The following is an 11,890-nucleotide window of genomic DNA, read 5'->3' on the forward strand; positions in this document are numbered from 1 at the left end:
TCACGAAGCTTAGCAAGGGCAGTGAGGACGGCAGCCTCGAATCAAATCATTTCCATAATTCACACTTTGATAAGTGGGTCGGAGGGTGGTGCGAGAGCACAGAACCATAGGTTCACCGCAGGCATTAGTGACCCTCAGGGTGGCCGCAGCTTCGCCTCAGCCGGCGTCTGAAATAAGGACCATTCCTCCCAGTGCTCTGAGGAGCATTCTCCCTGTGTGGGCGCTGCGAGTGCTGGAAGCTGCTTCCACCAAAAAGAACCACGTCCATGGAGGTCAGAGCCTGCTGGAACATGACCAGCCCCTGCTCCCCTCAGAGCCCGGGTTTGCCCGGCTATAACCTAGGAGAGCTGGACTAAACACTGACATAGGGGTGGGGGGGGGTGGGGGGGCTTCACCTTTTCTGTGCCATGGACCCTTCTGGCAAGCTGGCAAAGCCCTGGGACCCGTTCTTAGGATAACAGTTTTAAATGTTTAAAACACACAGGATTACAAAGGAAACAAATCAGATGATGAAATGCCTTTTTCAAATATGGAAACAAATGGTAAAACACGTGCTTCTTTATCATCACGCCCAGTAACAAGGTCTGACAGCAGGTCGGTAACAGCTGTAATCGTCAGGCCATATGAGCATAAATGGGACTTTGCAGCCTCTGCAATGTGCTACGAAAGATCTGTGACAGTGTCACAGGCGCTGCTGATTCTGCTGGGCTGTGTTGCCTCCGTTCATAAAGGAAGGAGATGCTACATTTCGGTTAGAGGTTTGAAAATAAAAGATGCAGGGTTTTCCCCCAGCCAGGTTCACCGGCTTCTGACTCCTTCCTGGAGCCCTGCTTTCCAATGCCTGTCCTAAGGGCTCTTCCGTCCCTGACCTGGAGATTCTGGGTCACCCTCTCTGTCCACTGAATGACGTCCTTTTCCTAAGACCACTGGGAGGGAGACGCACGGAGGCAGAAGGAAGCATGGGCTGTGCTGGGACGAGGCAGTAACACCCGCCTCTCGGGAGGGCTTTGTGCACCATCTTCCCGGGGGCTTTTCTGCTTCTGTGGTTTGGTGGCCAAACATGGTAGCAGGAGTGGACAAGCTGCTAAAAGGCCCAGTGCCGGTTCCCATGGCCTCAGCCTCGCCAGCGAGTGCAGGTTCCAGCCCTCTGTGTTGAGGATTGTTTCTCTCACTGTCCTCTCCTCTGCCCTCCCCTCCAGCTTCCAGACTTCCACCCAAGCCCTGGCTCAGAGAGGCTGGGACAGCATGATCTGTCTCCACCAGCACAGCCATCACCCCAGGGTCTGGCCACGTGATCCTTTTGGACCCCCAGACCTGTCCCCTTCACTCTGGGCAGCCCCCTGCCCCCCCAGGAACACCAGGACTTTCTGGCTCTACCGGCTGCGACAAGCTCCCCTTCCCCAGCTCTGGTGAGGCCACCACCTCTTGCTGTTCTCTCAAGTTCCCTTCCTCTTTCTCCCCTTGCTCTCCTCTTCTTGGTCTTTTCTCCCCAGTCTTCTCCCTTCTCTTTTTCCCTCTTATTCTCACTCCTCCCTCTCTAGTTTCTCTCTCTCTCCCGCTGTCCTCTTCCTCTCAGCAGCCGCTACTGCCGACCTTCCAGAAGCCTTTGTGACTCTGTGCCTCAGTTTGCCCATTGACAGAAAGGGGAGGGCACTCCCAGCCTCAGGCCTCTGGTGCATTTTGGGGTGGAGGTGGGGGGAGCCTGTAGTCCAGACATCAGAGTAAAGAAGCAAGAAGAACAAAGAGCTGAAAATGGCACCTTTATGTAAGAGCCCTCCCATTGTAATGAGAGGGTGGAGGCAGAGGAGCCCCGGAACTGGGCTGGAGAGAGGGGAGGGGAGAGAGGGGAGGGGAGAGAAGGGAGAGAAAGAGGGCAGGGGAGGGGAGGGCCTCATTTTGCTGAGGTGGCACCCGGGCCACGCACAGCCTTACGGGCCTCCCTTTCCAGGATCACAAGTCCATCTGGCAGAGGCAAGCACAGGTGATTGCCCCTTATGATTTCATTTCATTTTCTCCCCACAGTTCCGTCAAACCAGACCCTGGGGTATCTGAGCCCTGACTGGGCAAACTCAGATGAAAAGGAGTTCTCTCTGAAAGGAAGGGGATTTTCTGAACCGCCGCAGATTTGAGGAGGAAGGAGATGGGGGAGCAACCGCAGCAGGTCTTGAGGGCATCCTGGCTCTCATGGGAAGTAGTCTGGATAACAGACTCACACCTTGAATAGGGTTCAGCTTCCTGCTCCGTCCTTACTGTGTGACCTTGGGCAGGTGGCCTCCCCTCTCTGAGCCTCAGTCACCTCGGCTGTAGAATTGAGGAAGGGTTCCACCTGGCAGGATTAATTGAGCCGCCAGGTTTAAACCCTTAGCTAGTCTCTGGCCTCAGTGGGTGCGGGAGGAGGGCAGCCCAAGCAGCTGGGGCTGAGGGAGGTGGGGAGGAGGCCAGGACGCACGGGCTCCTTCGTGAGCTCTGACCTTGATCCTCCTCTCGAAGCCTGTTCCAGAAGCGTTTCTGCTGACGCATCCCCCGGGTTCTTAGCCTGCTGTCTGCAGCTATTTCAGATGCACAAGGAACATGGCTCGGGGACTCGGGGCTCCTGAGCGTCTGGATTCAGCAGATGGAGTCTGGCAGGGCTGGGCTCCAACCCGTCTGCCGCTTGCTCCGCTTCAGGCCTTCCTCCCAGGGCCGGATGTCTGTCCCTGATCCACCCTCACCCTCCCACCTCTCCATCCCTGCCTTCCATCTTGGCTCCAGGATGCCACTAACAGCAGGGAATGACTGAGGCCAGGGGCCAGCGATGGCTGCGTTCTCTTGTTTCAGAGAGGGTCCTCCTGGGGCCCTTTGGTTCCTATAGTATCAGGACCCTATTCAATTCTGGGGTCAGGGTAAGGTTGCATGGGCTTTGGGGTCACCCTGACATGGGTTAGAAACCTGATCTGCTGTAGAATGGCCCTGTGGCCTTGGACAAGTCACTGCCTTCTCTGAGCTTAAGTGTAAAAGATGTGAGTGGGGACAGTCAGAGTGCCTGCCTTACAGGGTCGTTGGGAGAATCAATGAGATCATGTAAGGAAAACATCCAGCAGGGGTCTGGCATGCAGTAGGCCCTCCACAGTTTGGACTTCTCTGATGTCCTTCTCTCTAAGAGAAAAGTCACGCCCTCCCTGTAGCGCTCGGCAAAACATGCTTGTGTTGTCAGGATCAGGATCCTTCCTTGCCCCCTCCCATGGGCTCTATTACAATGCCAGCCCCATCAGTGATCCCGAACAAGAGTTTGTGGGCAGCTCCATCATGCCTGGCCCTCTGCTGGGTGTTGGGGACACAGTGGCCTGCTCACCTTTTACCCCCATGAGCTTTCCTCATAAGTCAAGGCTGCCTGATAAATGCTTGTTGATCAACTAAATGAATATTCAAAGCTCCTGAAGTGCCAGAACAGGACAGAATCCCATGTCTTCTATCCAACCGTGGACTGTCATCTAAGACCCCAGGGTGCCTACAAGGTGAATTTTGGGGGCAGGTGGCAGTGGCTAGCTACATTTGAGGTGACGGAGGCCCCTCTTGTCTTTGGTGTAGGCACCTCCCAGGTCTATGACCCCCTTGGGGCCTCCTGCTGAGGCCAAGGCAGTAACTGCCGAGTCTTGGGAAGTCACTGCCCGTAACCTGCCTCACCATTCACCTTCATCCTAGATGGTCTGTGTTGCCCAGCTGGACTGTTTCCTAGGAACACTGGACTCATTACGGTTTTGGAGGAGGGGGTGTATGAAAGGATTACTGTTTCTTTCCATCGAAGTGCTCACATGGGCCAGGGCACGTTGTGTAGCCATTTGGTTCCTAGGGCAGATTTGCAAGATCCCAGGCTTCTGATAACCTCCCCTCTTATATTGTGCCAGGCTCTGTTCTGAGCATTTTTCAGGTGTTAATGCATCAACTCCATGAGGGAGGGACTGCTGTTTACCCATGTTAAAGATGAGGAAACTGAGGCACAGAGCAGTTCAGTGGTTTGCCCAGTGTCACTCACCTGTGAGTGGCAGAGCGGGGTGCGATCTCAGAAAAGCCAGAACCACTAATCAGTGTGTGAAAGAGCAGCCCTCCCCTCCTCAAGGATCCCCCCATCCTTGCATCACGGAAGCTGTCAGGGCGTCTTCCCGTGAGGTGGTGTGTAGGAGACAGTGTTGGAGAGAGCGGGAGAGGTCAGGAAGCTGAGGTTTGCACGTAAGCCTCAGCTTTGTTGATGAAACAAGGCAGTTGTCCTGGCCTGGCGTTGCCCCAGAGGCATCACAGGACCAGATGAGGAGCCCTGGTGAGAAAGGCTCAGGGCCGGGAGGGCGGGGCATCTTGTAGGTTGGTGGATTCCCATGGCTGACCACGTGCCCTGTGCCCACCCAGAATGTTTAAGGCTTCAGGAGGCTCATTTGAGATGGGGATCAGTGTGGAGTGACTTGGCAGCCTCTGCCCTAGGGGTATGGAGTCAGGGGGCTCCTCCCATCCACCTGCTGCCTTCACCCTCATTCAAGCCACCATTACTGCTCTCCGTGACCTACCGTAGCCACCTTGCTCAATTCTTTGCCTGCTCGGGCCTCCTCCCTGTGACAGCCAGAGTCACCGGTTAATTCATTCACCCATCGATTCATTCGCGGATTAATTAATTTGCTTAGTAAATATTTACCAAGCAGCCACTATCCTGAACACTGAGGATAGAGTAGGGACCAGGTAGTCACAAGTCCTGCCTTTGAGGAGTTATCCTAGTGGGGAGACAATAAGCAAATCAATAGTATCCGATCAGGTGGTGATAAATCTTATACAGAAAAACGAAGCAGGGTCAAGGGTTAGACAGAGGTGGTACGGGAGGGTTGGAGAGGGACGCTGTTTGAAAACAGGGCTGGTCAGAGAAGGCCTCACTAAGGTCAGAACTAAATAAAATGAGGGAGTGAGCCAGGAGTGTAGTGCAGGCAGAGCAGTGAGTGCAAAGGCCCTGAGGCAGAAACCATCCCATCCTGTTGGAAGAGTAGCAAGAAAGGGCCCAGTCACCAGGCACAGCGAAGGCAGAGTTTGGAATTTCCTCTGCGTAAAATGGAAAGACCCTGGAGGGATTATGAGCTGGAGAGAGACACTGTCTGATTTACCTTTCAAGATTACATCCTGGCTGCTGGGTGAAGAATAGTGATCAGTGCAAAGGAGGAAAATAAAGCAGGGCAGGGGTGGGGGTTGTGATTTTAGGTGGGGTTGTCAGCGTGGACCTTTTTGAGGAGGTGATATTTGAGTAAGGTCTTGAAGGAGGTGAGCAAACAGATCACGCCTTGTGGATAGTCCCGGGGAAGCATGTTCCAGACAGAAGGAACAGCCGGTGTAAAATGTAAAGGCCCTGACATGCCTGCATGGCTCTAGCGTGGCTGGAGAGGAAGTGAGCAAAGGGGATCTTCTTAGGAGGCAAACCTGACCACATCTCCATGGTGACCCACTGCCCTCAGGCTTAGGTCTAAGAAACTCTTGACTCATGGGGAACCACCCGAAGATTCTCAAGCATCCTCTATCCTTCCTGCTTAATGCACACCCCTCCCTCTGAAACACCCATCATTCCTTCCTTTGCCCAGCTTTAAGCCGTGCTCGCTCCTTCAGGAAGCCTTCCCGGATGACCCCTCCAGCTGCATTATATGCCTGTGTCTCCTCACCCTGTGCAATCTCCTCCTTGCTTATTTGTGTCCACCCCACTCTCTCTAAGCTATTGAAGGCAGGGGTGGTATCTCACCTCCTCTGTGTCCCCAGGCCCTCAGTCTGGAGCACTGAGACTGCTCAGTATCAGTCGCTGAACTTGAGAGTTGAGCGTTGAGCCCGGTGATGGTCGTGGAGGCTCCTTGCCATCCTGGGCCCGGTGAGGTGGAGAGAAGTAGCTCTGCTGAGCCCTCAGGAGCCCAGCTTAGAGAGGAGCACTGCTGGGCATCCCGGGGTGGCTGGAGATGGCAGCTCAGTGTCACCTGAGGGAGCGTTAGGCTTCCGGTGAGGTAGGAAAGGAAGGAAGAAATGAGCATGTTTGCAAAATAAGCTCCATTGAAACCGTAACCCTCTCCCCCTTCCCCCACAGCACAAAACCATTAAAATTAAAAGAGAGAGACTTTCCCCATCCGCCTCTCATCTGCATCTTGCCACTTTCACACCTCCCTGGGATCCTGGCAAGAGCAGTGGAGAGGGAACCCTTGGGTTTTGGAGGCGTTGAGAGTGTTGAGCACGGGCTGAGCTACAGGAAATCCCAGTCAAGGCCAGAGCCACCCCACAGCATCGGCATGTAGTTCAGGAGAGGCCTGGAAAGTCTCCAAGAAATTGACATCCTTGAAATTGATTTCCAAATGAAAATCGACATTAATTTTAATGTGTAAAGTAAATTCCCACGGAGTGGGGCAGGTCAGGAGAAACTTAAACCACAGCACAAAGGTGTCTCAGGGCACGTAGATTTGGTGTCCTAGAGAGCAAAGTGGTTTTTCCCTCTCAGTTTGTATTTGCTCACATGGCTTTCTTCTCTGTTCTAGAACACTCTGGACCTGGAGGAGACTGGGGAGGCCGTCCAGGGCAATATGAACACCCTCTCAGACGTTTCCCTGGTAAGACCCTCTCTGGCCCTTTCATTGCGTTTTGCCCTCCCGGGTCTGCCTGAGACCCTGGGGGCTGGCTCCCTGGTGAGAGCCACAGGGAGGAGGAGACAGAGGCCCTCAGCTGTGAGCTCTCAGCTAGTTCTGGGGATTTTAGGCAGGGCTGTCTCGCTGTTTGACTATTTGCCGAGTTGGTGTTACTTTTGATATGTTATCTGAATGTTGTCATAGCAAGTACTGAAGCATGAAGTGTGTGGCGAGAGCTCCTCAAGGAGGCCCTGTGATTGCGCTGGAAAAGGGAGTTAAACGTGACGTCATGCCCACACGCGCGCATCAGCAGTCTGGGTAGCGTTGCCTTGTGATCTGACCCACATAACTCTTGAATGGCCTGGGCTTTGGAGCCAGACTGCCTGGGTTCAAATCCTACCCTCTGACACTGACTGTGTGACTTTGGGCAAGTTTCTTAACTTCTCTGTACCTCAGTTTTCCCATCTGTAAAAATGGGGGTAATAATAGTGTACTACCCCATAAGTTTGTGGCAAGGAGTAAATTAATTAAACTAAGTAAAGACTTTGGAACAGTGCCCGCAAGGCCATCAGAGCTGTGCCAGTGTTGGATGCTGGCATAGGGAGGGGGGCATAGTGATGACAGGATCTGCCACTCACCAAGCACCTGCCGGCTCACAGGCCCCTTGCTAATGCATTACACGCACTGCTCCTCACCTCCCCGCGACTCTGCTGGGTAGGTGCAGTTTTCCCCGTTGCCCAGAGGTGCACTCACAGAGAGGTGCTGTGCCTTGCGCAGGGCCACACAGCACCCCAGCCCATGTCTGTCCACCTTCTACCCACCCTCTCCCATCAGTCCTGTCACAGCTCCTGTCTCCAGAAGCTATGATAATCCCTTAAAAAGAAAAGCCAAAGAAAGGCCTTTTTTGTTTTCCATCTCTGCATCCTGCATCTAATTAAGTCCCGTGCCCTGTGACAAGCCCTGGCTAATGCCAAGAACTTCAGTTCCCAAAGGTAATGATGCCATCCCCAGAGACTCCTGCCAAGATCCCGATGCTTATCAGCTGCTGAGATGCAGGGAGAAGTTTTCCACTCGGGTGTTGCATTATTCAGAGCAGCGTGGCCAAGAGCTGCTAGAGCGGGGACGGAATTCCAGCCGGGGCCTGGTGCACTGGGGCGCTCAGGTCTCCCCTCTAACAGGCACGATGGGCTCTGACTCCTACTCCTGTTGGGTCTTTTGGCAGGATGATGTCAAGTCCACCTCCAAGGGACTGCCTAGCTACAAGCCACTGCCTCCCCCATCACCTTTGGCCCAAGGCCACGACCACCTGATCACCCAGACGAGGAAGCCGGGCAGAGAGGACCTCCAGCTGCCTTCCTCCGCGTCTTCCCACGCGGGCATCGTCTTCTCTGCTCCGCAGAACCGCAGCCCGCCGGCGGGCACCTCCCCCGCCCCAGAGGCCTCCTCAGCACAGGACTCGCCCTCCTCCCCCATCTACGCCTCCATCTCCCCGGCCAACCCCGGCTCCAAGAGACCGCTGGACACCCATCTGGCCCTGGTCAACCAGCACCCCATTGGCCCCTTCCCGCGGGTCCAGTCACCCCCGCACCTGAAAAGCCCCCCTGCAGAGACCCCGCTGGCGGGGGGCAGCCTTCCGCCACCCTCCCCCTCCGGCCACCCAGACCAGACGGGCACGAACCAGCACTTTGTCATGGTGGAGGTGCACCGCCCAGATAGCGAGCCCGACGTGAACGAAGTGAGGGCGCTGCCCCAGACGCGCAGTGAGTACCGCAGACCCTGGCGGGCTGGGCTCAGGGTGCTGCTGTGTCATCTTAGGGGCTCCCTGTCCCCCCTACGTTGACCTGCGCGTCAACACAGCCAAGGTGGGACCAGATGCTCACCCAGTGAGGGGCCCCCTCAGGGTCAGGGGGGCCAGGGAGCAGGGTCCCGAGCCCAAGCCCGCACTGAGGGGCTTTGGAGGCAGAGGCGGGAATGTGAGTCCCCGCTCTGCCGTTACTGGCTGTGTGACTGTGGAGCGGCTGCCATGCTCTCCCATCGGGGACTGGAGATAACAGTGACAGTCCTGCCAGGTGGCTGTGAGGGTCGGGCTCCTCCTCCAGGGGCCCCAGACCTGGTCATCCTGCACTCACCTGCAAGTCTCCCCAAGAAGACTGAGCCTGTTCAGGGCAGGGGTGGCTTCTGTGATCTCTGTCCCCCAGTGCCAGGCACAGAGCAGGTGCTGGGGGACAGGTGGGCATTGAAATTGCAGTCTCTGGACCCCTGGAGGTCTCCTGACCTGGGGCTGCAGGGTCAGAGTGCGGGCTCGACCTTCCAGACACCTGGGAGGCCAGCCCGAGGCTGCATCCCCTGAGCTTCCAGAGGTTGTCCAGCTGGGGAGGTGGCAGGAATGGCAGAGCTGGCTTTCCACTCCGTAAGTCTGAGCCCTCCGCAGGCCCAGGACCCCCCCGCCTCCTATTAGTGAGTTGGGTACGTTTTGTTGGATTCTGCTGCCATCTTGTGGCTAAGGTGATGCGTGGGGCAGCCTTGGCCAGGGAGGGTGGCCAGCCAGGTCAGGGGACATTTACTGAGCACCTGCTGTATGCAAGCAGCGGGCAGACTAGGATGCAGAATGCGGGGTCCCTGCATTCAGTAGCTCACTGAGGGAAGGCAGCTAAGGGAAGAGCAGGCAGGATGTGGTGAGAGAAACCTGAGCTATCATAGATGGATCACTCTAGACCTGGCACGGAGCCGGACACACATGATAATAAAGCTAACAGGTGTACAGCACTCTCTGTGTGCCAGGAACACTGTTCTAGGGACCTTGCCGATATTAGTAACTCATCTAATCCTCCCAACAGCTCTGTGAGGCTGGACTGTTATTATCCCCGTTTTACAGATGAAGAGACTGAGACACGGAATGTAATTGTGGAGCCAGGCAATCTAGCATAAGCCTGTTCTCTTGGCTGCTTCACCCAACACATCGTGTCTGTTAGTCTTTACGATAACCCCATGGGATAGGCATCATTGCTCCTGGGTTAGAACAAGAACATGGAGGCTCAGAGAGGCTGTGTAACTCGCCCAGGATTGCGCAGCTGGTCGGAGAGGATTCAAACCCCACCTGCCAGACTCCAGAGTGTCTCAGACTCAGGGGCCAAGCCGTTACACACATAGTGAAGGGGTTTGGGTTTGACTGTTAAACCAGAGGGCATGTGCCCATCACTCAGCTCAGGCCAGGTGAGGTCAGCAGGGGCACAGACCAAGCATGGCAGACCTTCCTTTTTTTTCCCCGAGAAGCTTGGAATTTGATTTTTGTGTGAAATCTCCTAATTCGAATGTGTTGGTCCTTCGTTAAAAATTGACAACACTGTGAGAGTTAAAAAAAACAAAACAAAATAAAGCAAAACAAAGCCCATATCTGTGGGCTGGGTTTGCCTCCTAAGCTCTGTTTTAATCATTACGCCAGGGGCAGTCAAAGCAGACGTCCTGGAAGGGGTGGCCTTGGGGCCAGGCCCGGTTGGAAGGGCAGGTCTCAGGAGGTGGGAGGGTGGCAGGGAGTCTCTGCCCAGAGAATCCCCAGCCTTCCAGCCTGCCGCTCAGCTCCTCCAGGAAGCCCTCACCAGCCCCAGCTGTAAACCATGCCTCTCCTCCTGTCCCCACTCCCAGCAGCCTCCACACTCTCCCAGCTCTCGGACAGCGGGCAGACCCTGAGCGAGGACAGTGGCGTGGACGCCGGCGAGGCAGAAGCCAGCGCCCCAGGCCGAGGCAGACAGGTGGTGTCCGCCAAGGGCAGGAGTAGCAAGGAGACGCCTCGGAACGAGAGGACGACCGAGGGGGCCGCCAAACCGGTGAGCGAGGAGCGGGGGGTGCCAAGGGGGAGGGGGAGGCCGGCCCCAGGTGAAGAACAGGAGGTCCTGAGCAGGGGTCAACTCGACAAGTAACCACAGGGGAGGTAGTGAGCCCCCCGTCACTGGAGGGGTGTGGGTGTCTGGAAAGACCGCTGTCTTCAGTCTGAAGGCCCTCCCTTGGCCACTGACACAGACAAGCCAAGTGCTCAAGGTGGGTCTCAAGGATCTTTAAGCTCAGTTCTGACATGATGTGGCGGCGAGGCAGTCAGGCTGCATTCAAGTCCTGGTGTCACCCCCCGGGCAGCCTTGGGCCAGCCCCTTAACCTCCCGAGCCTCAGAATTAGAGAGCTGAGAACACCAAGTGCTGCGCTTAGTGCTAGCACACTGCAGGCTCCCGACCCGGGGCTGGAGTCTGCGCCCTGCCGACCCAGAGGCCTGTTGTGGCTGGTCCAGCCCCCAGGCCCGGCCTGTCCACCCAGGAGGCCTGTCACTGGTTTCCTTTCTCACACCTGCAGCCCGGACTCCTGGAGCCCACCTCCACCCTGGTCCGCGTGAAGAAAAGTGCAGCCACCCTGGGCATCGCCATCGAGGGCGGCGCCAACACCCGCCAGCCCCTGCCTAGGATCGTCACGATTCAGGTACGTCCCCAGGGACCTGCCTGACCGCGTCTCCCTACCCCTGAAGGTCCCCCTCTCAGCATCCCCAGGGGTTTGCCATGCCCAGGGATGACGCCGCACCCAAGGGCAGACCCAGGCTCATACCACCTTTGCTCTCGCTGAGCCTCAGTTTTCCTAATCAGGGCAGTGGACACCAGATTGTGGCTGCGTGGCTGGCAGTGGCAGGCCTACCCTGGTGGGTGGTCAGGGCCAGGCTGGCCTAGCCCTCAGGCACCCCATGTGCTCGTGCCCTGTGTCTCACTCCTGCAGCGAGGCGGCTCAGCCCACAACTGTGGGCAGCTCAAGGTGGGCCACGTGATCCTGGAGGTGAACGGGGTGACGCTGCGGGGCAAGGAGCACCGGGAGGCCGCGCGCACCATCGCGGAGGCCTTCAAGAGCAAGGAGCGTGACTACATCGACTTTCTGGTCACCGAGTTCAATGTGATGCTCTAGGGGCCAACGCCCGGGGGCCTCCCACCGCTGCCCAGCCCCTGGCCCTGGTCCTTCCTCCCTCCTGGCACCATTGAGCTCCTTCAGGGGCCGGGGCTGCATGGCCAGGGTAGCAGGAAGACATCCCTCCACTCCTTCCTGGCCCACTGGACCAGAACCGGGAAGAAAGAGCTGGGCAAGGCAAACAGAAGGTCAGGTCGGGGTCTGGTGCAATGCCCAGTACACAGTAAGCACTCAGTATAAGCATGAAACCTCAGGAAGGGAAGAAACTAAGGGGAAGGGCAGAGCGCTTATGTCTTCACCTGAGGCCTCCCAGGGCCTGGAACTCTGGGTTGGGTGGAGGCCCTGCTGCACTCCG

General features: G+C 56.5%; 1 protein-coding gene across 3 annotated transcripts in view; it reads left to right on the top strand.

The window, feature by feature from the left end:
- The window catches only part of WHRN (whirlin), an 87,819-nt gene extending 76,284 nt beyond the window's left edge, over nt 1-11,535 (top strand). For 2 of the 3 annotated variants that reach the window (XM_068552612.1, XM_068552613.1), the window contains exons 8-12: nt 6,516-6,587; nt 7,825-8,362; nt 10,245-10,426; nt 10,942-11,064; nt 11,353-11,535. In XM_068552612.1, the coding sequence (XP_068408713.1) occupies nt 6,516-6,587; nt 7,825-8,362; nt 10,245-10,426; nt 10,942-11,064; nt 11,353-11,535 (1,098 nt within the window). The remainder of the gene's footprint in view (nt 1-6,515; nt 6,588-7,824; nt 8,363-10,244; nt 10,427-10,941; nt 11,065-11,352) is intronic. The other variant, XM_068552614.1, reaches the window with a different exon arrangement.
- Nucleotides 11,536-11,890: the final 355 nt, after the last annotated feature.

Source organism: Eschrichtius robustus, chromosome 10, assembly GCF_028021215.1.
Source record: "Eschrichtius robustus isolate mEscRob2 chromosome 10, mEscRob2.pri, whole genome shotgun sequence".
Taxonomy (NCBI): Eukaryota; Metazoa; Chordata; class Mammalia; order Artiodactyla; family Eschrichtiidae; genus Eschrichtius; species Eschrichtius robustus.